This window comes from Bos grunniens, chromosome 15 (assembly GCF_055505025.1).
Source record: "Bos grunniens cultivar Pamir isolate PY7600 chromosome 15, Bosgru_T2T1.0, whole genome shotgun sequence".
In the NCBI taxonomy this organism is placed as follows: Eukaryota; Metazoa; Chordata; class Mammalia; order Artiodactyla; family Bovidae; genus Bos; species Bos grunniens.
This window is the reverse complement of record NC_141179.1, coordinates 16,615,713-16,640,482: the sequence shown is the minus strand read 5'-3', so window position 1 is coordinate 16,640,482 and position 24,770 is coordinate 16,615,713. Positions and strand designations below refer to the sequence as shown.

The 24,770-nt window shown below is 37.9% G+C and overlaps 1 protein-coding gene across 5 annotated transcripts in view; it reads right to left on the bottom strand.

The window, feature by feature from the left end:
* CWF19L2 (CWF19 like cell cycle control factor 2) overlaps positions 1 to 24,770 on the bottom strand; it is a 139,333-nt gene that overhangs the window by 100,355 nt on the left and 14,208 nt on the right. For all 5 annotated transcript variants that reach the window (XM_086339007.1, XM_086339006.1, XM_086339008.1 and 2 more), the window contains 3 exons: positions 19,287 to 19,397; positions 18,424 to 18,543; positions 8,055 to 8,148 (listed from right to left, as the gene is read on the bottom strand). In XM_086339007.1, coding sequence (XP_086195133.1) covers positions 8,055 to 8,148; positions 18,424 to 18,531 — 202 coding nt within the window. In that variant the 5' untranslated portion in view covers positions 18,532 to 18,543; positions 19,287 to 19,397. The remainder of the gene's footprint in view (positions 1 to 8,054; positions 8,149 to 18,423; positions 18,544 to 19,286; positions 19,398 to 24,770) is intronic.

Here is a 24,770-nt window from a genome sequence, read left to right as displayed (position 1 = left end):
CATCAGGGTCTTTTCCAATGAGTCAGTTCTTTCCATCAAGTGGCCAAAGAACTAGTTTCAGCTTCATCATCAGTCCTTCCAATGAATATTCAGGACTGATTTCCTTTAGGATTGACCACTTTGACCTCCTTGAAGTCCAAGGGACTCTCAAGAGTCTTCTCCAACAACGCAGTTCAAAAGCATCAATTCTTTGGTGCTCAGCTTTCATTCTGATCCAATTCTCACATCTATTCACGACTATGGGAAAACCACAGTTTTGACTACATGGACTTTTTTGTTGGCAAAGTAATATCTCTGCTTTTTAATATGCTGTCTAGGTTGGTCACAGCTTTTCCTCCAAGGAACAAGCATCTTTTAATTTCGTGGCTGCAGTCACCATCAGCAATGATTTTGGAGCCCAAAAAAATAAAGTCTGTCACTGTTTCCATTGTTTCCCCACCTATTTGCCATGAAGTGATGGGACTGGATGCCATGATCTCAGTTTTCTGAATGTTGAATTTTAAGTCACCTTTTTCACTCTCCCCTTTCACATTCATCGAGAGGCTCTTTAGTTCTTCTTGGATTTCTGCCATATGGGTGGTGTCATCTGCATATCTGAGGTTATTGATATTTCTCCTGGCAATCTTGATTCCAGCTTATGCTTCAGCTAGTCTGGCATTTCGTATGATGTATCCTGCATATAAGTTAAATACGCAGGGTGACAACATACAGTCTTGATGCACTCACTTCACAAGTTGGAACCAGCCTGTTGTTCCATGTCCAGTTCTAACTGTTGCTTCTTGACCTGCATACAGGTTTCTTGGGAGGCAGGTAGGATAGTCTGGTATTCCAATCTCTTGAAGAATTTTCCAGTTTGTTGTGATCCACACAAAGGCTCCACACAAGGATCCACACAAAGTTGATAAAGCAGAAGTAGATGTTCTTCTGGAACTCTTGCCTTTTCAATGATCCAATAGATGTTGGCAATTTCATATCTGGTTCCTCTACCTTTTCTAAATCCAGCTTGAACATGTGGAAGTTCACAGTTCACCTACTACTGAAGCCTGGCTTGGAGAATTTTGAATATTACTTTGCTAGCATGTGAGATGACTGCAATTGTGCAGTAGTCTGAACATTCTTTGGCATTATCTTTATTTGGGACTGGAATGAAAACTGACCTTTTCCAATCCTGTGGCCATTGCTGAGTTTTCCAAATTTGCTGGCATGCTGACTATAGCAATTTCACAGAATCATCTTTTAGGATTTGAAAGAGCTCAACTGGAATTCCATCGCCTCCACTAGCTTTGTTCGTAGTGATGCTTCCTATGGCCCACTGACTTCAAATTCCAAGATGTCTGGCTCTAGGTGAGTGATCACATCATCGTGGTTATCTGGGTCATGAAGATCTTTCTTGTATAGTTCTTTTGTGTATTCTTGCCACCTCTTCTTAATATCTTCTGCTTCTGTCAGGTCCCTACCATTTCTGTCCTTTATTGAGCCCATCTTGGCATGAAATGTTCCCCTGGTATCTCTAATTTTCTTGAAGTGATCTCTAGTCTTTCCCATTTTATTGTTTTCCTCTATTTCTTTACAGGGATCACTGAGGAAGGCTTTCTTATCTCTCCCTGCTATTCTTTGGAATTCTGCATTCAAATGGGTATATTTTTCCTTTTCTCCTTTGGCTTTCGCTTCTCTTCTTTGCTCAGCTATTTGTAGGCCCTCATCAGACAACCATTTAGCCTTTTTGCATTTCTTTTTCTTGGGGATGGTCTTGATCATTGCCTCCTGTATGTTATAAATCTCCATCCATAGTTCTTCAGGCACTCTGTCTATCAAATCTAATCCCTTAAATCTACTTGTCACTGCCACTGTATCACTGTAAGGGATTTGATTTAGATCATACCTGAATGGCCTAGTGGTTTTCCATACTTTCTAATTTAAGTCTGAATTTTGCAATAAGGAATTCATGATCTGAGCCACAGTCAGCTCCCAGTCTTGTTTTTGCTGACTGTATAGAGCTTCTCTATCTTTGGCTGCAAATATAATCAATCTGATTTCAGTACTGACCATCTGGTGATGTCCATGTGTAGAGTCTTCTTTTGTGTTGTTGGAAGAGCGTGTTTGCTATGACCAGTGTGTTCTCTTGGCAAAACTCTACTAGCCTTTTACCAGCTTCATTTTCTACTCCAAGGCCAAATTTGCTTGTCACTCCAGGTATCTCTTGACTTCCTCCTTTTGCATTCCATCCCCTATAATGAAAAGGGTATCTTTTTTGGGTGTTAGTTCTAGAAGGTCTTGTAGGTCTTCATAGAACCATTCAACTTCAGCTTCCTCAGCATTAGCGGTTGGGGCATAGACTTGGATTACTTGGTTTGCCTCAGAAATAAACAGAGATCATTCTGTTGTTTCCAAGGTTTCCAAGGCAAATTAAACTCAGATTAAAAATATAAAGGCATAAGCCTCTGGAGAAACCACACCCACCAGGAAAGAAACTACAGAAGCAAAAGGAACTGCCACTGGAAACCTGCAGAAAGGAGACAACAAACAGTAAGCTAGAAAAAATGAGATGACAACGAAATATGATGACATGATGTAGCAAGATTGAAACATCCAAGAACAACTAAATGAAGAAGAGATAAGCAATCTATCTGAAAAATAATTCACAGTAATGAAAGTGAAGGTGGTCAAAGATCTTGGAAACAGAATGAAGGCAAGGATCAAGAAGGTACAAGGAAATTTTAACCTAAAGACTAAACAGAAATGAGTAAGACAAAAACCTAATTGAAAATACGCTAAAAGGAATCAATTGCAAAATAACTAAGGCAGAAGAACAGATGAGTAACCCAGGAGACAGAATACTGGAAATCTCTGGCACAAAACACAATACAGAAAAGAGAATGAAAAGAATACACTCTCAAGAGACCTCTGAAACTACATTACATCTACCAAAATTCAAATTAAATAGGTCCCAACAGAAGAAGAAAAAGAGAAAGGATCTGAGAAAATATCTGAAGATACAGTCAAAAAATTCCCAGACATGGGAGAGGAAACAGTCACCCAAGTCCAGGAAATGTAGAGAGTCCCATACAGCATAAACCCAAGAATCAACACAAGACACATATTAATCAAACTAACAAAAATTAAATACAAAGTAAAAAATGGTAAAAGCAACAAACACCATATAAGGGAATCCCCATAAGGTTATCAGCTGATTTTTCAGGAGAAATTCTGCAGGTAACAAGAGACTGACAGGATATATCTAAAGTGATGAAAGGAAAAAAATCTACAACAAAGAATACTCTACCCAGCAACAGTCTCATTCACATTCAATAAATCAAAAGCTTTATAGATAAGCAAAAGCTAAGAGAATAAAGCCCCACCAAACCCGCTTTACAACAACTGCTAAAGGAACTTCTCTAGGCAAGAAACATAAGAGAACAAATGAGGAAGGGAGAAAAAAAAGACTTACAAAAACAAATTCAAAACAATTAAGGAAATGGCAGGAGAAACATACATATCAAAAATTAACTTAAAGGTAAATGGATTAAATACTCCAACCAAAAGACACAGCTGAATGGACACAAAAACAAAATCTGTATATAACCTGTCTAAAAGAGACACACTTCAGACCTATAGACAAGCAAATGGAAAGTGAGGGAATGGCAAAAGGTAATCCGTGCAAATGGAAATCAAAATAAAACTGGAGTAGGAATAATCATATCAGACAAAATAGACTGTGAAATGAAGGCTGTTTACATGAGATAAGGAAAGACAGTACATAATGATCAAGGGTTTAATCCAGGAAGAAGATATAACAACTGTAAATATTTATGCGTCTAACACCTTAATACATAAGGCAAGTGCTAACAGCCATAAGAGGGGAAATCAACAGTAACACAACAATAGTGGGGGACGTCAATATCCCAGTTACACTAATGAACAGATCATCCAGACTGAAAATTAATATGGAAACAAAAAGCTTTAAATATTAGACCAGATAGTTTTAACTGATACTTATAGGATATTCTATCCAAAAGCAGCAGAGTATACTTTCTTCTCAAGTGCATATGGAACATTCTCCAGGATAGACTATAGCTTGGGTCATAAATCAAACCCTGGTAAAATTAAGAAAACTAAAATCATATCAAGCATCCTTTCCAACCTCAATGCTATGAAATCAGAAATCAATTACAGGAGGGAAAAAACTGTACAACACACGAACATATAGATGCTAAACAATGTGCTACTGCATAGCCAGTGGATCACAGAAGAAATAAAAGATGAAATCAAAAAACCTAGAAACAAATGACAACAAAAGCATGAGTAGTCAAAATCCACGTAATGCAACAAAAGCAGTTCTAAGAGGGAACTTTATAGCAATACAATCTCACCTAAAGGAACAAGAAAAAAAATCTCAAACAACCTAAACTTATACTTGGAGCTACAAGAGAAAGAACAAACAAAACCCACAGTTAGTAGAAAGAAATTATAAAGATCAGAACAAAAATTACTGAAATAGAAACAAAGAAAAGAATAGCAAAGAACAATGAAATAAAAAGCCAGGATCTTTGAGAAGATAGATAAAACTGATAAACCTTCATTGAGACTCATCAAGAAAAAAAGTGAGGACTCAAATCAGTAAAATTAGAAATGAGAAATGAAGTTACAGCTGACACTGCAGAAATACAAAGAATACAACAACTGCAAACCAATAAAAAGGACAACATGGAAGAAATGGACAGATTTTTAAAAAGGTACAACCATCCAAGACTGAATCAGGAAGAAATAGAATTATAAACAGAAGATTCACAAGTAATGAAATTGAAACTGTGATTAAAAATCTTCCAACAAATAAAAGCCCAGGACCACATGGTTTCACAGTGAATTCTATGCAACATTTAGAAAAGAGTAAACACTTATTGATCTCAAACTTTCTGAAAAAAATTGAAGAGGCAAGAGTACTGGAGTGGGGTGCCATATCCTCATTTTTCTCAGAAGACAGAATAATATGAAAGTAGCAATAAACTCAGTACCAGGAGACCTAGATTTTAGTCTTGTTGTTATTACTAAACAGTTGTAAGCAAGTCATTAACGCCTTCAAACTTTGTCTATCTGTAAAATAAGGCAGTTGATTTAAATTACCTTTTAAATTTTTTCTCAAAAGGTTCTATAAGAGAAAGCCAAAAAATGAAGAGGGAAAAACTCGATTCGATGAACAAAAATACAGAGATTTAAAGCAAGAATTTTTACTCACTACATAGTAACAAAGTCCTCTAATGAAAATTTAGAGTAACTAACCCTATATTAGAATTAGAAAGAAAAGCTGGGTTTAAGTAGTACTCACATGACTATAGGCAAATAACTTGACCAATTTCAGTCTTAGTTTCCTGAAAATTAGATATTAACTATAATCAATTGGGACATCTACTTTGCTACCCTCACATGGCTATTACTGAAAATAAGCTAATACAAAAATGTGCCATGTAAACTTAGAAATTGTACAAATGTTCCCATTACTAAAATATGACTGAAGATAATTTTGTATGAACAATGAAAACATGCTTACTTTTCCACTTAATTTTCTCTAAGGAAAAAATATCAAGAGTAACATTAATTATTGTATGTATGTGGCACTTCAATCATCACACACACAAAAATCTGTTGATAAAATCTTCCCAAAACATTTCATCTTAAGGACAGTTATTTGACATCATCATTATCATTTACTATGTTCTAGATACTGTGACGGAGAAGGCAGTGGCACCCCACTCCAGTACTCTTGCCTGGAAAATCCCATGGATGGAGGAGCCTGGTAGGCTGCAGTCCATGGGGTCGCTAAGAGTCGGACACGACTGAGAGACTTCACTTTCATGCATTGGAGAAGGAAATGGCAACCCACTCCAGTGTTCTTGCCTGGAGAATCCCAGGGATGGGGGAGCCTGGTGGGCTGCTGTCTATGGGGTCGCACAGAGTCGGACATGAGCAGCAGCAGCAGATACTATGATAAAAGATTTTTCTCATTTAATTCTTACAATAACCGTATAAGACAGGAAATACCATTATTTTCTACTACATTTAAACTGGGCTCAGAGAGGTCAGGAAACATTCCCCAAATCACAGAACGAATAAGTGGAAATGCCAAAATTCTAATCTCAAGAAGTCAAACTCCAAGGTCCAAGTCCTTCGATATAAACACCAGCTCTACATACATACTTAGTATTACTCTTATAATATTAATACTTTCAGGTGTCTTATAGTTTCAACTCTACCACTAGTCTAAACAGAATGACTACACTACCTGCATATGCAAAAAAAAAAAAAAAAGAACCCTGTAGATCATTTTTTAAAGCTTAATTTCAACTCTGGGATATGAATGTCTGACAGACATTTGGGGCTTTCTGTCATTCTTCCTCCTAAATAAATATGAGAGGGAAATGGTGAGAATATGATGTGAAAGGGAACAGAAACAGGCTCTCTAAAGCCTTTGTGTAGGTCATTTTTCTCGTACTGCCTCTGATTCTGCTGGATCAGCCAGCTGAAAGATACTACTCAGGGTAGAATTTTGGGTCTTCAATCAGTGAAGAACCTGCTGACTACATATACTCAAGGACAGGATTTATCAGTTCTAAGTCTTTCCCATATATGAACTTATTGACTGTTCTCTGAAAACAGGTATTGGTAAAGGCTTTAATCAGTCCTACATAACGGTTCACTGAGAAAACCTATGATCCTCAAACTCTTAAATTTCTAAAACTCAGTATTTCAAAGACACCTTTATATGACTATAGCTATTATTATATAGCCCAGCAGAGACATTTCTGCCCATGATGAAAGGCAATAAAGAAAAGGCTATAATTACTAATAATATCAGTACAAAATAAAAGGAACCTATAAGGTGGCTCCAGGGACATCTCTCATAAAATATAAAGGAACATGATAAATGGCCAAAATAAAAATACACTGTGTATAATAAGAAAGAGAACATTCTGTTGAGATATCACTAAGATGAAAAGATAAAAATTTATAATATTACTATGTGTATACTTGGTTAACTGTAATTAATTAAACTTTTCACTGAGTTGTCAATGTAACACTTAATTGGCATATAAGTATTTTTTGAATTATGTGTGATTATATAGCTTAAGTATTTTCTGTCCATCTGCTGCAAAGTAACAGCACTATCCTAAGGTCAACACAAATTTATAAATGGTGGCAAAGTAAAAACTTCTGAAGATATGAAATCACATATTTAATACTTATACATTATTTTCATGGAACTTCACAACCTTAACACTTTATACATTTTGTAAAGGGCTTCCCAGGTGCCGCAGTGGTAAAGAACCTGCTTGCCAATGCAGGAGGCGAAAGAAAGGTGGGTTCAATCCCTGGGTTGAAAAGATTCCCGGAAGAAATGGCAACTCACTCCAGTATTCTTGCCTGGAAAATTTCATGGACAGAGAAGCCTGCAGGCTATAGACCATGGGGTCACAAAAGGGTTGGATACAACTGAGCATGCATACATCACACACAGAATGTAACAAACCAAAACAAAATTATATCTTTACAGAACCATGCTTGGCATTAGTCCATTCAAAATATAAACTCAAATATAAAAATGTTATTGAGTATAAAAATATTTGATCAATTTGCTACCATATTCAAGGTAAAATAATCTTGCCAAGTTCTTGTAATTTAAACAAGGTCTTAAAAGACTGCAAATGTTTTATCATTGCTTTCCTATATGTAAACTGAACCTTTAGCAATAATCCATGGATGTTCATAATAGAAAACTACAAATTTCACATCAAAAAATCAATATACATCATTGTTTTGCAAATACATAAACAGACACAGATGTTTTCAGACTTGATCAAAATTATAGCATCAAGCAGAAATATTTAAATAAGTAGTGATAAAATTCAGATTTAATACATCTCAAAATCTGATTTGGATTGTTATTCATTTTTGGAATTCATAATACATCTTGCCAATCTACTAGCAGACTCAGGTCATTCCCTTAGGAATACCAAGTAACAAGAAATGTTTATGTGGCTACAAGCAAAATATAAAGATACCTTTAGTGACTGATGATACATTACAGTCTTCTGGTGGAAGACCTGTCCCACCATCCTTCCAGTATGGATTCAATTCTCTTTCCAGCAGTCTGGACTGGAATAAAACATTTTTAGAGGTTTTAATTTTAAAATAACCCCACTATAAAATATATTAATAAATTAAAAATCTGAGACTCAGTTAACAATTGCAACCTTAGGGAAATATTAAAACACTCTTTTTTTTCCCCAATTAACTTATTTATTTTAATTGGAGGCTAATTACTTTACAATATTGTAGTGGTTTTTGCCATACATTGACATGAACCAGCCATGGGTGTACATGTGTACCTCATCCTGAACTTCCCTCCCACCTCCCTCCCCATCCCATCCTCACGGTCATCCCAGTGCACCAGCTCTGAGTGCCCTGTCTCATGCATCGAACCTGGACTGGCAATCTATTTCACATACAGTAATATACGTGTTTCATTGCTATTCTCTCAAATCATCCCACCCTCACCTTCTCCCAGAGTAATGGAAATAAAAGCAAAAATAAACAAATGGGACCTAATTAAACTTAAAAGCTTTTGTACAATGAAGAAAACTATAAGCAAAGTGAAAAGACAGCCTTCAGAATGGGAGAAAATAATAGTAAACGAAGCAACTGATAAAACACTCTTAAGACACACTTCTTCCAACTTGGAGGAAATAATGTCTAAATTAACATTCACTCAATGTATTTACTGAATGCCTACCATGAATTGGAACTGTGTTAGATGCAGAAGATAAAACAGTCAATACCCTAACTCAGCCCTTGCTAGCTTATAAGATAGTGAGGAATATAGATAATATACAAGTAATTGACAAGTGCTTTGAAGACAGAAGTACGGAGTGCTAAAACCATATACAATTCAAACTCCTCTCATGCTGACAAATCAAAGACTTCCTAGAGAAAGTACTATGAGGAGTATTAAACCTAAAAACGAGTAAGAATTAGCCAGTTTCTTTTGTGGGTACCGAGAGCATTAAGGTGCGCCAAGGACAAGAATAAAAGCATGTTCATAAAACCCTAGAGGGAAGGAAAAGCACTGCAGTTTTAGGAAAGACAGTAATTCAGACTTAAATAAAACTTTAGAAGCACGAATGAGTAGCAACAAGAGATTAGGTTGTACGATAATCAGAGGCTAGGTCACAGGAGCCACTTGAAACAGCTATTGGAGCTTCATGCTGGGGCAATGGTGAGTCATAAACACGATCAGCTTTGTATTATACAAAGAGCAAACTGGTTTCAGAATGGACAAAAGACTGGAGAAGAGCAACATTAGAGGTAGGAAACCAGTCAGAAAACTGTGGCAGTAATCAGGAGAGAGGATAATAACCTAGTAACAACACGGGAGTCTACCATGTTCCAAGCGCTATGCCAGGCACTGGTGGTGGTGGTTTAGTCGTGAGTCATGACCAACTCTCGTGACCCCATGACTATAGCCCGCCAGGCTCCTCTGCCCATGGGATTCTCCAGGAAAGAATACTAGAGTGGGTTGCCATTTCCTTCTCCAGGGGATCTTTCTGACCCAGGGATAAAACCTACATCTCCTGCATTGCAGGTGGACTCTTTTCCATTGAGTGATGAGGGATGCTAGGCACTGAGGCTATAATTAACAAGCCAGGCATAGTTCTTACCATCAAAGAAATTATGGCCTTGAGAAAGGAGAAAGACAGCAATATTAATATAGATAAGCACTATAAAATTACTACAGAAACATATACTAGGGGTATCCAATTTGACTTAGGGGGTCAGAAAATGCTTCTTAGAACTAAAAATTGCAATTACTAGAAATAATAAAGGCAACTGGATTGAAAAGAATAGAAGGAATTAAATGTTAGTTTCTAGTAATATGAACCAACCTTTGAAAACAAAAATGTTTGGTGAAAATAAAAATTTTAAAGCATTTGAAACATATTCATGAGCTGACAAAAAAGTACAGAATCTTCAATGAACAAAATTTAAGTTAGGGACTTCTCTGCAGTTCCGTGGTTAAGATATCACGTTTCCACTGCAGAGTAAGCAAGTTCAATCCCTTGTCTGAGAACTAAGATCTCACGTGCTGCAAGCCAAAAAATAGAAAAAAATAAAAAACAAACAAAAAATTTTAGTTAAAGGTTAACTTGGAGGGATAAATAAAGTAGTATGATTTGACTTCTTATAGTGTATACAAAAAGATTCTGTCACCTCCTTTTTTAGTCTACTATAACATACCTAGTATCTACAATCAAGAAATTCCTTCCAGTGCTCTCAGACACTCAAAGAGATACGCATCAGATACTCAACAGGATAATAAAGACTAAAATTACATACTGAGGTGGACAACTGACAAGTAATACAAATTATGAGATACTACCTGAAAGTATAAAAAAGACACACGACTGAATATATATAGAACTACTATCAGTAAGAAAAAGACAACCCCAGAACAAAAATTAACAGAAAACATAAATAGGCAGCTCATACTATGAGAAATCTAAATGACAGAAGAAAACAATGAAGAGATCTTCCCTAGTAGTCAGAGGAATGCATATTAATGCACAAAATACAATTTCTTACACATTAATCAGCATGACAAAAATTAAGTATGACAATGCAGACACTAAGTATGGTAAAGAAACATACATTGTTCAGGGACAATACACAGATACTATGTCTTTGCAAGTGTCTGTAAAGAAAATACATGCATACTTCATAACTTAGCAATTTCACTTCTAAATATGTACTATAGAGAAATTTAGCACTGCTTGTAATAGTTTGTAAGAGTGAAAAACAACAAAAGTGGAATGGAAATTTACAAAACGGCAGAGTTAGATTATGAAAGACTACTGAGTAAGTAAAAGGAATGACATGGAAATAAAATATATCAACAGAATCAATCTCTAAAATAAAATATTGGTCATATCATTTGCAAATAATATTTTTGACAACAGGTTAATATCTAAAATATACAAACAATTCTTACAACTCAATATCAAAAAGTAAACCACTCAATTAAAAAACAGTCAGAAGACCTGAATAGACAGTTTTCCAAACGCCTATGTGTGCCAAAACACAGCTAGCACACACGCACAAGACAAAATGCTCAACATCACTAACCACTGTGGAACTGCAAATCAAAACCACAATGAGATGTCACTTCACACCTGTTAAAATGGCTATCATCAGTTCAGTTCAGTCACTCAGTCATGTCCGATTCTTTGCGACCCCAGGAATTGAAGCACGCCAGGCCTCCCTGTCCATCGCCAACTCCCGGAGTTCATTCAGACTCACATCCATCAAGTCGGTGATACCATCCAGCCATCTCATCCTCTGTCATCCCGTTCTCCTCCGGCCCTCAATCCCTCCCAGCATCAGAGTCTTTTCCAGTGAGTCAACTCTTCACATGAGGTGGCCAAAGTACTGGAGTTTCAGCTTTAGCATTATTCCTTTCAAAGAAAACCCAGGGCTGATCTTCAGAATGGACTGGTTGAATCTCCTTGCAGTCCAAGGGACTCTCAAGAGTCTTCTCCAACACCACAGTTCAAAAGCATCAATTCTGCAGCGATCAGCTTTCTTCACAGTCCAACTCTCACATCCATACGTGACCACTGGAAAAACCATAGCTTTGACTAGATGGACCTTTGTTGGCAAAGTAATGTCTCTGCTTTTGAATATGCTATCTAGGTTGGTCATAACTTTCCTTCCAAGGAATAAGCGTCTTTTAATTTCATGGCTGCAGTCACCATCTGCAGTGATTTTGGAGCCCAAAAGAATAAAGTCTGACACTGTTTCCACTGTTTCCCCATCTATTTCCCATGAAGTGATAGGACCAGATGCCATGATCTTCATTTTCTGAATGTTGAGCTTTAAGTCAACTTTTTCACTCTCCTCTTTCACTTTCATCAAGAGGCTTTTTAGTTCCTCTTCACTTTCTCAAAAAGACCACAAATAACGTGTTGGTGATGCAGAGAAAGAAGAATCCTAGTACATTCTAGGAAAGAATGTAAATTGAGACAGCCACTATGGAATACAGTATGAATGTTCCTCAAAAAAAATAAAAACAAAATTACTATATGATCCAGAAATTGCATTCCTGGGTATATATTCAAAGAAAATGAAAGACTAATTCAAAAAGACATATGTACTCCAATGTTCATATCAGAATTGTTCACTACTGTCAAAATATTGAAGAAAGCTAAGTATCCATCAATAGATGAATGGATAAACAAGTTGTGATACACACACACATACTGGAATATTACTCAACTGTATGAAAAGAATGAAATTCTGCCATTTGCAAAAACATGGATGAACCTACAGCATATCATGCTTAGTGAAATAAGCCAAGGCAGAGAAAGACAAACACTGCAGTTATTACTTATGTGTGAAATAAATGAATAACAGAAACAGACTCACAGAACAAACTAGTGTCATCAGTAAGGAAAGGTAATGTCAAGAGGTTCAACAGGGGTAGGGAATTAAGATGTACAAACTACTATGTACAAAATAAACTACAGGACATATTGTAGAGCACAGGGAAGTATAGCCACTGTTTTATAAACTACAAAAATACTGAATCACAATGTTGCACACCTGAAACTAATAATGAATATAAACCACACTTCAATAAAAAATAAAATTAAAGTAAAAGCACAATAAAGCTTTTAAATACCAATTACAAAAATTTTTAAAAATTAAAATGCTAACCATCATCTGAAGAAAGAAACAAGAGACTAACATGATGTGCCAGGCATAACATACTCAAACTGGTCTGTGGATGTTTGAAAACTGGCTAGTCTCACTCATTATCTAGATGATTTACTCCTGAACAATAATCTGAATTTTTACCTAAGCAAAAATCAAAAATTACTACAGGTTATGAAACATTAGGACTAAATCCAGGTATTTACAAGACAGCAAAATAAATTCATGGGTAAAAGAATATTAAATATTCTTCCCTTTCAAATGTATAAAAGGAATAAAGCAGCACATATAGTTTTCTAAAAAGTTTATAATCTCATAAGGGAAGTAAAATAAGACTATTAAATTAGAGCACTTTATAGAAAACTACAAGTACTAGAAAGTAAAGGAACAAATAAAGTACTATGGAAACATAAAGGAAGAAGAGATTTATTTCAATCAAGAGAAATAGTAAGAATTTCATCATATACATCAAGTTAAGCCTTGAAGGATAAACAAGATGCAGCCATAGAGACATAGAGGGCATGTACTTAGAAAAATCCAGATGAACAAAAATTCCGAGACAGGAAATTGCAGAAAAACACAAAGTAATTAACTATTTTGGTTGAAGTGCAAATCACCCAAAAGAAAAGAGTCCAATCTGTTTGGACTCCATTTGCAGGCAGCATTTTGAGGTCTTTAAAAAAGAACAATAAATATAGCTCCTTTCTTTTCAATCTAGGCTCTGAGCAAGGTAAGAAACAAACACTCACTCACACACACACAAACATACACACACAAAAGAAGAAGAAATAAAAGACAAAAATCACCTTTATTGTTGCTGCTAAGTTGCTTCAGTCATGTCCGACTCTGTGAGACCCCAGAGATGACAGCCCACCAGGCTCCCCCGTCCCTGGGATTCTCCAGGCAAGAACACTGGAGTGGGTTGCCATTTCCTTCTCCAATGCATGAAAGGGAAAAGTGAAACTGAAGTCACTCAGTCATATCCGAATCCTAGCGACCCCATGGACTGCAGCCCACCAGGCTCCTCTGTCCATGGGATTTTCCAAGCAAGAGTACTGCAGTGGGGTGCCATTGCCTTCTCCAACCTTTATTGTTAATGAAGGCTAAAGTGGAATTTTTCTTTCAGTGGACACCAAATGCATCTGTTAACTGAACCCTGCAATGAGGCAGACTTTCCCAGGTGTAGAATGTGATGAACAAATCACTGCAGATGGTGACTGCAGCCATGAAATTAAAAGATGCTTACTCCTTGGAAGGAAAGTTATGACCAACCTAGATAGCATATTCAAAAGTAGAGACATTATTTTGCCAACAAAGGTCCGTCTAGTCAAGGCTATGGTTTTTCCTGTGGTCATGTATGGATGTGAGAGTTGGACTGTGAAGAAGGCTGAGCGCCGAAGAATTGATGCTTTTGAACTGTGGTGTTGGAGAAGACTCTTGAGAGTCCCTTGGACTGCAAGGAGATCCAACCAGTCCATTCTGAAGGAGATCAGCCCTGGGATTTCTTTGGAGGGAATGATGCTAAAGCTGCAACTCCAGTACTTTGACCACCTCATGCAAAGAGTTGACTCATTGGAAAAGACTCTGATGCTGGGAGGGATTGGGGGCAGGAGGAGAAGGGGACGACAGAGGATGAGATGGCTGGATGGCATCACTGACTCGATGGACATGAGGCTCAGTGAACTCCAGGAGTTGGTGATGGACAGGGAGGCCTGGCATGCTGCGATTCACGGGGTAGCAAAGAGTCGGACACGACTGAGCGACTGAACTGAACTGAACTGAACTGAACCCCCACATCATCTCATTCGCCACACAATCTCTGCAGTCTGTTCCATAAGAAGGAAAGGCAGGGCTAAGCCAAGCATTCCCAGTTTATTCTTTGCAAATTTTCTAATGGAAAAAGTACTTCATATCCTCAAGGACAGAATGAGAAAGGAGGGTAGAGCACAATACACCACTAGCAGAGCTTCATCTGTGGAAAAGGAAATACTAGAAATGGCAAAGACACATTCTCATTAACTTGAATCACTGAAGACTTCTAAACAGAGTAATAAGACCATGACAGAAGCTGTACTCTGAAAAAGTTAATCTGACATCAGGTGCAAGGCTGCTGGGAAAAAAAAAAGGGGGGGGGGTGTTATTGTAACTGCCCAGGCAAGAGTTAAACCATGGCCTGAACCACAATAATATTTAACCTTGTATGTTTCCTAGTTTCAGGGGCTCCCCTCAGTCACTACACATACTAACTCAGGTCCAGCAGAGAGGACATAAATGAGGCAGAGAGGAGAAGACATACAACTAACAACTGGCATTCAAACTAGAGGAGCAGGAACAGGAGTGAAAACAATGATACAGGTGCAAAAGACAAAAACTACATTATCAAATGAGCAGATCAACAGATGCTAACTTACTTGAATCAGAGAAGTTTATATATAAGAATTTGTAAGAAAAGATTATATTAATTAGAAAGCCTGTTATTCAGTGCTGCTGCTGCTGCTGCTAAGTCACTTCAGTCGTGTCCGACTCTGTGCGACCCTATAGATGGCAGCCCACCAGGCTCCCCCATCCCTGGAATTCTCCAGGCAAGAACACTGGAGTGGGCTGCCATTGCCTTCTCCAACTCATGAAAGTAAAAAGTGAAAGTGAAGTCGCTCAGTCGTGTCCAACTCTTAGCAACCCCATGGACTGCAGCCTACCAGGCTCCTCTGTCCATGGATTTTCCAGGCAAGAGTACTGGAGTGGGGTGCCACTGCCTTCTCCAAATTCAGTGCTAGAACGTTGATAAGCATGTCAAAGTACTACAGTTTCTTAGGAAAGGAAAGGTTTTCTGTAATAGTATTTCTAAGAAAAACTAATTACTATTTCGATCTACTTAAAAATACTGAAGAGTTTACTACGTTCTATTGATATAGAGAACAGGCTTGAATACGTGCAAAACCTAAGATCCTAAGCCAGTGATACCCTAACAGACCAGACTGTTCATGCCTACAAAGAGCAGAGCATGATTTCAGAAGCAAGCATGTAACAGCAATGGGTAAAATCAACTTCCTGACGTCATACAACTCCTCTCTCTTGCTCTACTATCCACTGGATATCTCCCTATGCTACTTTCCCCTTGAGTCCCAACTTCTTCAGGTCTAACTCAGAGACAAAACAGAAATAAAGGTGTTCCAAAAATGCCTGGCCCCGAAGTTCCAAATGGACAGCTCCTTAATTATAAAGCCAATACAGATTACCACACCAACATTTTCAAAATTAAAACAGAACTGAGGGGGAAAAAACAAAACAAAACAAAAAAAATTGATCATAGGACTTCATGATCACTCCTTCACAGTTTTCATTTATTTGTGCCTCTATGTGGCATTCAAGGTAAATTCTTTTTTTAAAACTTTTTATTTTGTATTAGGGTAAAGCTGATTTACAAACAATGCTGTGACAAATTTCAGGTGAACATCAAAGGGACCCAGCCATACATACACATGTATCCATTCTCGCCCAAACTCCCCTTTCACCCAGGCTACCATACAACACTGAGCAGAGTTCCTTGTGCTATACAGTAGCTCTCAAGGTAAATTCTTAAAGACTATTTTCTTGTTCTTGTTATCTAATACTGTGTTCAGCTGTTTGTTGTTTGACCATTTACAAGTTTTCTAATTTCAACTCTCATATTTGTCATTTCTACAAGTTCGTACTGGCTCTGTCTCAAATCCATGTTATTAATATTTTATCCCATATTCATATTTCCTATTCCTGCTGTTACTATATAAAGCTATTAAATATTCCAAAAGATAAAAGGTTTTAGATCAGATACGGGGCTGATTCTGTTGCTTAGTGTTTTTTTATTGGTATAGATATTTATTTCTTTTCTAAAAAAAAATCAATGAATTGGAGGATAATTACTTTACAATATTGTGATGGCTTCTGTCATACATCAACATGAATCAACCACAGGTATACATGTGTCTCCCCTTAGCCTGAACCCCCCTCCCACCTCCCTCCGCACCCCATCCCTCTGGGTTGTCCCAGAGCACCACTGGTATTGAGTGTGCTGCTTCATGCATCAAACCTGCACTGGTCATCTATTTTACATATGGTAACGTACATGTTTCAATGCTATTCTCTCACATCATCCCACCCTCGCCTTCTGCCACTGAGTCCAAAATCTGTGTCTCCTTTGATGCTCTGCAAGTAGAATCATCGGTTGCTGCTGCTGCTGCTGCTAAGTCACTCAGTCGTGTCCAGCTCTGTGCAACCCCATAGATGGCAGCCCACCAGCTCCCCCATCCCTGAGATTCTCCAGGTAGGAACACTGGAGTGGGTTGCCATTTCCCTCTCCAATGCATGAAAGTGAAAAGGGAAAGTGAAGTCGCTCAGTCGTGTCCGACTCTTCACGACCCCAAGGACTGCAGCCCACCAGGCTCCTCCATCCATGGGATTTTCCAGGCAAGAGTACTGGAGTGGGGTGCCATTGCCTTCTCTGAGGATTATCAGTACTGTCTTCTAAATTCTGCATACATGCATTAACATACAGTATATGTCTTTCTCTTTCTGACTTATTTCACTCTGTATAATAGGCTCCAGATTCATCCACCTCATTAGAACTAACTCAAATGTGCTCCTTTTTATAGCTGAGTTCAAAGGTCTGTCTAGTCAAGGCTATGGTTTTTCCAGTGGTCACGTATGGATGTGAGAGTTGGAGAGTGAAGAAAGCTGAGCGCCGAAGCATTGATGCTTTAGAACTGTGGTGTTCGAGAAGACTCTTGAGAGTCCCTTGGACTACAAGGAGATCCAACCAGTCCATTCTGAAGGAGATCAGCCCTGGGATTTCTTTGGAAGGAATGATGCTAAAGCTGAAACTCCAGTACTTTGGCCACCTCATGCAAAGAGTTGACTCACTGGAAAAGACTCTGATGCTGGGAGGGATTGGGGGCAGGAGGAGAAGGGGATGACAGAAGATGAGAAATGGCTGGATGGCATCAACGACTCGATGGACGTGACTTTGAGTGAATTCCAGGAGTTGGTGATGGACAGGGAGGCCTGGCGTGCTGTGATTCATGGGGTCACAAAGAGTCGGACATGACTGAGCAACTGAACTGAACTGAATATTTCATTGTTTATATGTACCACAACTTCCTTATCGATTCATCTGTTGTTTATTGTTTCAAGTGAATCTCATTTACGGACCATCATTACATTTTCATGTATTTTATGATTTTAGCTTATGACCTTCAATGCCATAGAACTTGTTTCTGAGAGACACGTGAGGCCTAAGTTGATAGGGTCATCCCCTAGAAAGGACCGATAGTTACTTTTGCCAATCACTTCAAGGCACTACTAACTCAAGAATACTTTAAATTCTCACCTCAAAGATTTTCAGACCACATATATAACATGGTTCAAGTCCTAAACCCTTATAAATCAAAGCTGTAAACCAAATTCTATACTCAGCCATATATGCCCTAGAATTACAAATACAACATACATTTATACTTATTTCCGGCAAAAAAAAATTTTTAAAGAACTTATATCACATTTCATAGTTGTTCCCACTGATTTTATTAAATACCACAAAAAATAATATCTTACAAGTAAAACTGCATTTATATACATGTGTATCACTTAAAGGCAAATTAGAAAGGTAAAGTATTTTAAATATTCTCTTACCTGTTCAAGTGCCTGGGTTTTCTCTTGCTGTGTTTTCCTTGCAGCTTCCTTTTCAGCTTTGAGTGATGATGACGACACAGTTTTAACAGACATAAAATCAACAGTCATCCATTCATCCCTCTATTAAGAAAAAGAAGTCACTTCAGTATAAATTGATTAGAACAACACTAAACATTTAGTAATAAATTTTAGAGATCCTAGGGGCATTGAAACCTGGATTAAAGACACATGGCTGTATAATTTATTAGCAAGTTTCTTAGTCTCTGTAAGCCATAACTCTTCCCTGTAAAAATGGGTAAAAACACCTACATTTCAGGAATGCTGTAAGGAGTTAACAAGAAACTGACTTAAGGCATCTAGCTCAATGCCTGATACAAAACAGGCACTCAGACATTAGTTCTTCCCACCTTTCTTTCTTCACTGTTGCTAACAATATAAAAATAACAGTCTTCTTTGGCATATGAACTATAACCCAAAACTGTGACCTATTCAACTAAGAGCATTGCTAATAAAATTTTGGCATGCAGTGAAGGGAAAAACTGTGACTTGAACTCCACTAACTATAGAAAGGTCAGATAGATATAACAGTACAAAGCTTCAAGTACATAAGGGGAGAAGTACCACTTCCCTGTCAACAATCAGAAGCAGAAAACCCTGAGAGACTAGACTAGGGATAAATGCTAACTTTCCCACAGGAGAAGAAACGAAGTTCAAAAGCTCAGCAGATTGCGTTATTGCTAAATTACTTGTAAATTTTTATTGTTTACAAAGTCTAATTTTTCTACTGAAGAAATTATACTAATTTCATTTTAACATTAACCTACTCTTGTAAGTTCACACTTGTTTAAAATCAGGTGGCTTACCTGAATAATCTGATTATCTTCTTTTTCTAACTTTTCATCTTTAATCTTCCAGGCCTTTTCCTTGCCAGGAGTCTGGGAGGGAACAGCCTCAACCCACTCATCTTCAGAGCTCTAAGAATATTTAGAATATAAGTAAAATTCTCAAATTTACATAGTTTCATATAAAAACTCTATGTAGTTGCACTCTTTCATTTTTTCTCATCCCTAAAATACCAACCTTATTTGGGTTTCCAGTCTTTGCCCACTATACTTTCTAATCTCTAAATATTCCTCTTGGGGAATTAAATCCATTCTCATGGCTTAAACTACCACCAATTATGCTGACATCTTTCTAATTTATAAACCCTAAGTTTCAATAATTTAAACAACTGCCTACAACATTTAAATGCCACGCTGAACTCAGTAAGAACAAAAAGTAAACCCAGCATATACTTCTACAATACTTGTGCCTCTTCCTATATATTTGAATTAAGCATCACTACCCACCCACTTCCCCAAGTCAGAAGTTTCAGGATCATCTTGCCCCTGCCATCTAAACCTACTACTGTATTTCGAAAAGATTTCCAAACTATACCATACAGTGAACATCAAATGACCATCATGGGATCCACCTCCACCCCTGGCCAGAACTGACTGTTTCAGAGGTTGTTACCTAAACCAACTGATTTCAATCTTAGTCACTCTCCAGAAATCTGAAATGGTTTACTCTATAACTAAGGAGAACTGGAAAGACTGTGGCAGAGACCATTTCTACCATGAGGCACAGAATTCAGCAAAAATTTATCAGTATCAAGAAAAACAAAAACAGAACTAAGAGGGGAAGAAAAGGAAGACAGAAAGAAGACTCATTAAAGCATTCATGACTCTAGGTCCAGGTATTTCCTAAAACCCACCTGCACTGCTATATGTCCTATGAGACTCTGCTGCTTTAATAGTGATGAAAGTGAAAGAGGAGAGTGAAAAAGTTAGCTTGAAACTCAACATTCAAAAAACTAAGATCATGGCATCTGGTCCCATCACTTCATGGAAAATACATGGGAAAAAATGGAAACAGTGACAGACTTTATTTTGGGGGACTCCAAAATCACTGCAGATGGCAACTGAAGCCATGAAATTAAAAGACACTTGCTCCTTGGAGGAAAAGTTATGACCAACTTAGAAAGCATATTCAAAAGCAGAGACATTACTTTACCAACAAAGGTCCATCTAGTCAAAGCTATGGTTTTTCCAGTAGTCATGTATGGATGTGAGAGTTGGACTATAAAGAAAGCCAAGCGCTGAAGAATTGATGCTTTTGAGCAATGGTGTTGGGACTCTTGAGAGTCCCTTGGACGGCAAGGAGATCCAACCAGTCCATTCTAAAGGAGATCAGTCGTGAATAATCAATGGAAGGACTGATGTTGAAGCTGAAGCTCCAATACTTTGGCCACCTGATCCAAAGAACTGACTCATTGGAAAAGACGCTGATGCTAAGCAAGATTGAAGGCAGGAGGAGAAGGGAACAACAGAGGATGAGATGGTTGGATGGCATCATGGATTTGATGGACATGAGTTTGAGCAAACTCCAGGAGTTGGTAATGGACAGGGAAGCCTGGCGTGCTGCAGTCCATTGGGTCGCAAAGAGTTGGACACAAATGAGCAACTGAAGTGACCTGAAATCAATTTACATTTGGTTTCTGTTACCTACAATCAATAGTTCCAACTAATATATACTCTTTCCTCCCCATCCTTAAAGCAACAGCCCTAGATCAGATCTGCTTATTTCTCATCTGGAAAAACCAAATTAGTCTCCATAACCCCTGTCTTTCCTGCTCCCTTTCATTCTCCAACTCCCACTCTAAATACATTTAGAGTAATGTAAAGGGCACATCTGGTCACAGTACTACTCTTCTCTGACTACCTGTCATAAAGACTACTTTTACTCCTCTTCCTTCTGACCAATAAAATTCAATTTTATTTAAAGATGTAACATGCCTCCCTTCCTGGAAAGTAAAGGCTTAATCAAATCTCCAATAAGGTGGAAATGAAAGTATTGTGTAGGACGTTCTAGAAGTTAAGAAAAAGAGGGCATCCTCTCTACTGTTATGTAATCTAAGAGGCACTTTTTAAAGACAACAGCATGACAAAACTAGAAGCCTTGGTCCCAGAAGGCCACACTACCATTAAGTTGTCTACCTGATTTCCTTTACATGAAAGAAAAGTTAACTACTTTTACATTATACATATTTTATATTAACCAACGGCTATTCTGAAGTTCTCTAATAAATACAAATGAATCTAATTTGATGATACATTTACTATTACTACTATAAACCAAACTTCATGGTTTACAAAATCCTATCAACCACTACAGCTTCATCTATTGTTTTATATAAGGCAGAGGAACCAGAGATCAAATTGCCAACATCTGCTGGATCATCGAAGAACCAAGAGAGTTCCAGAAAAACATCTATTTCTGCTTTACTGACTATGCCAAAGCTTTGACTATGTGGATCACAACAAACTGTGGAAAATTCTGAGAGATGGGAATACCAGACCACCTGACCTGCCTCTTGAGAAACCTATAGGCAGGTCAGGAAACAACAGTTAGAACTGGACATGGAACAACAGACTGGTTCCAAATAGGAAAAGGAGAACGTCAAGGCTGTATATTGTCACCCTGCTTATTTAACTTATATGCAGAGTACATCATGAAAAACGCTGGACTGGAAGAAGCACAAGCTGGAATCAAGATTGCCAGGAGAAATATCAATAACCTCAGATATGCAGATATGCACTTCCCTTATGGCAGAAAGTGAAAAGGAACTAAAAAGCCTCTTGATGAAAGTGAAAGAGGAAAGTGAAAAGTTGGCTTAAAGCTCAACATTCAGAAAACGAAGATCATAGCATCTGGTTCCATCACTTCATGGGAAATAGATGGGGAAACAGTGGAAACAGTGTCAGACTTTATTTTTCTGGGCTCCAAAATCACTGCAATGGTGACTGCAGCCACGAAATTAAAAGACGCTTACTCCTTGGAAGGAAAGTTATGACCAACCTAGACAGCATATTCAAAAGCAGAGTCATTACTTTGCCAACAAAGGTCCATCTAGTCAAGGCTATGGTTTTTCCAGTGGTCATGTATGGATGTGAGAGTTGGACTGTGAAGAAAGCTAAGCACCTAAGAACTGATGCTGATGAACTGCGTTGGAGAAGACTCTTGAGAGTCCCTTGGACTGCAAGGAGATCCAACCAATCCATCCTAAAGGGGATCAGTCCTGGGTGTTCATTGGAAAGAGCGATGCTGAAGCTGGAACTCCAATACTTTGGCCACTTCATGCAAAGAGTTGACTCATTAGAAAAGACCCTGATGCTGGGAGGGATTGGGGGCAGGAGGAGAAGGGGATGACAGAGGATGAGATGGCTGTATGGCATCACCGACTCGATGGACATTGGTTTGGGTAAACTCCGGGAGTTGGTGATGGACAGGGAGGCCTGGCGTGCTGTGACTCACGGGGTCACAGAGTCAGACACGACTGAGCGACTGAACTGAACTGAACTGAATCTAACACTGTTAAGTTCCTTATAGTTAAATTTACATACATATATACACAAACATACATGCACACACTTTTATACCATGTTCTTTCTTACTTCCATGCCTTTGCTCTCACAATTCCTTGTGCGCACACACCCCTATGTGCAAGGTTGATTCTTACTCATCCTTTAAATCTCAATTTCAGCGTCATTTCCTCAATAATCCTGCATATAAAATCCTTCTTCCCTAATACCCTGAAATGCCATGGCATCATGAGATTACATACTGAAAGTATGTTTCTACTTAATTAATGAGTTCCCCAAAAGTTCGAACTCTATATATTTATATTCCCCACGTATATGAAAGTATCTGGCAAAAAAGTCAGCATTCAATAAATGTGCATTAAAATTAGCTGAACTGACTCTTCCAACAACTCAAGGTAGAGACTTTGGGCAGCAGCCTGCATCCAAGCATTAAATATCAGGCGCTGAATGAAAGAAGCCTATGTGACACAGCTGACAGTCTTCCTCCTTTATACAACAATGACACATGGACCATTCTGTATAGCTCTCCTGCCTCCATTTCATCTGTATTAATTTTGTTGCTAATTTTCACTCTTATTCACTCACCTCACCACTTCAGCATGATTTATGTTCCCCTCCCCAAATACCATGACCTAAGTTCTCTTGCTGATTTTAATTTCAATTCTCCATCTTACCTTGAAGAATTTATAAACTATCAATGTGACTCTTGACCTAAGAGAGGTCCCAGGACTCTTCTTATGTGTAGCCATCATAATTAACCACACTCCTCTTCCCATCTAACAGTCAAAGCCTAAAGACAGAACCAAGACAGAAAAGTGCCACCAATGAAAATATACATATTTATATATATATATATGTTATATATGCACATAAAATTCATAAAATTTATATATGTAAAATATAGGCTTTACATGTAATGTGTATATATATATAAAAATATGTATATTTCTCAAGGTACTTGAGGACTTCTGCATTGGTCATGAAAAAAATAAATGGCACATCAGATTAGAAATATACAGAAAAGAAAACAAAAGTAGAAAATATAAGAAACAACTGTTTCTAGACATTGACTCTCAGTTGTGCAGGACTATGATCACTGAGAAAAGAGAAACAAGTGAATGTTACAATTACACTCTACTGGTTCTTGCCTGCTGGCACTTTCTAGACAAAGGCACAAGGAGAGGTAATTCAAGCACAGTATGACAATCTCACTGAGTTAAAAGAAATAGAATTTTAACTTCATGATGACTGAGACAGAGTATCCATGAAAAGGAACCTACACAGAGAAAGAGTTCTAGAAAACTATATGAGACCCCTGTAGTCTTTAACTCAATAACAAACCGAACACGTTTACAATGTACGTCCATAAGGATACACAAAGAATAACTACCGTGTAAGAAACAATTATTAGAATAACTACCACATAAGGAACAATTATGCTATTTCCGGCAGAACAACGGTAAAGAATCCATTTGCCAATGCAGGAGATCCAAGAGATGCAGGTTCGATCCCTAGGTTGGGAAGATCCCCTGAGGTAGGAAATGGCAACCTGCTCCAGTATTCATACCTGGAAAATTCCAGAGACAGAGAAGCCTGATGAGCTACAGTCCATGGAGTTGCAAAGAGTCAGATACAACTGAGCACACACACATAAGCAGAGAGATCTCCAGAGCTCACAAACTGCCAGATCAGCAGAGAAACCACAAAACTAGAATTAAAATAGACTGGGAAAAAAACCTAGAAAAAAAAACCCTCGTGGCTCAGCTGGTAAAGAATTCTCCTGCAAGGCAGGAGATACGGGTTCAATCCCTGGGTTGGGAAGGTCCCCTGGAGAAGGGAACAGCTACCCTCCAGTATTCTGACCTGTAGAATTCCATGGACCATGTTAAAAAAAAAAAAAAAGAAGAATGCTAAAAAAAACAA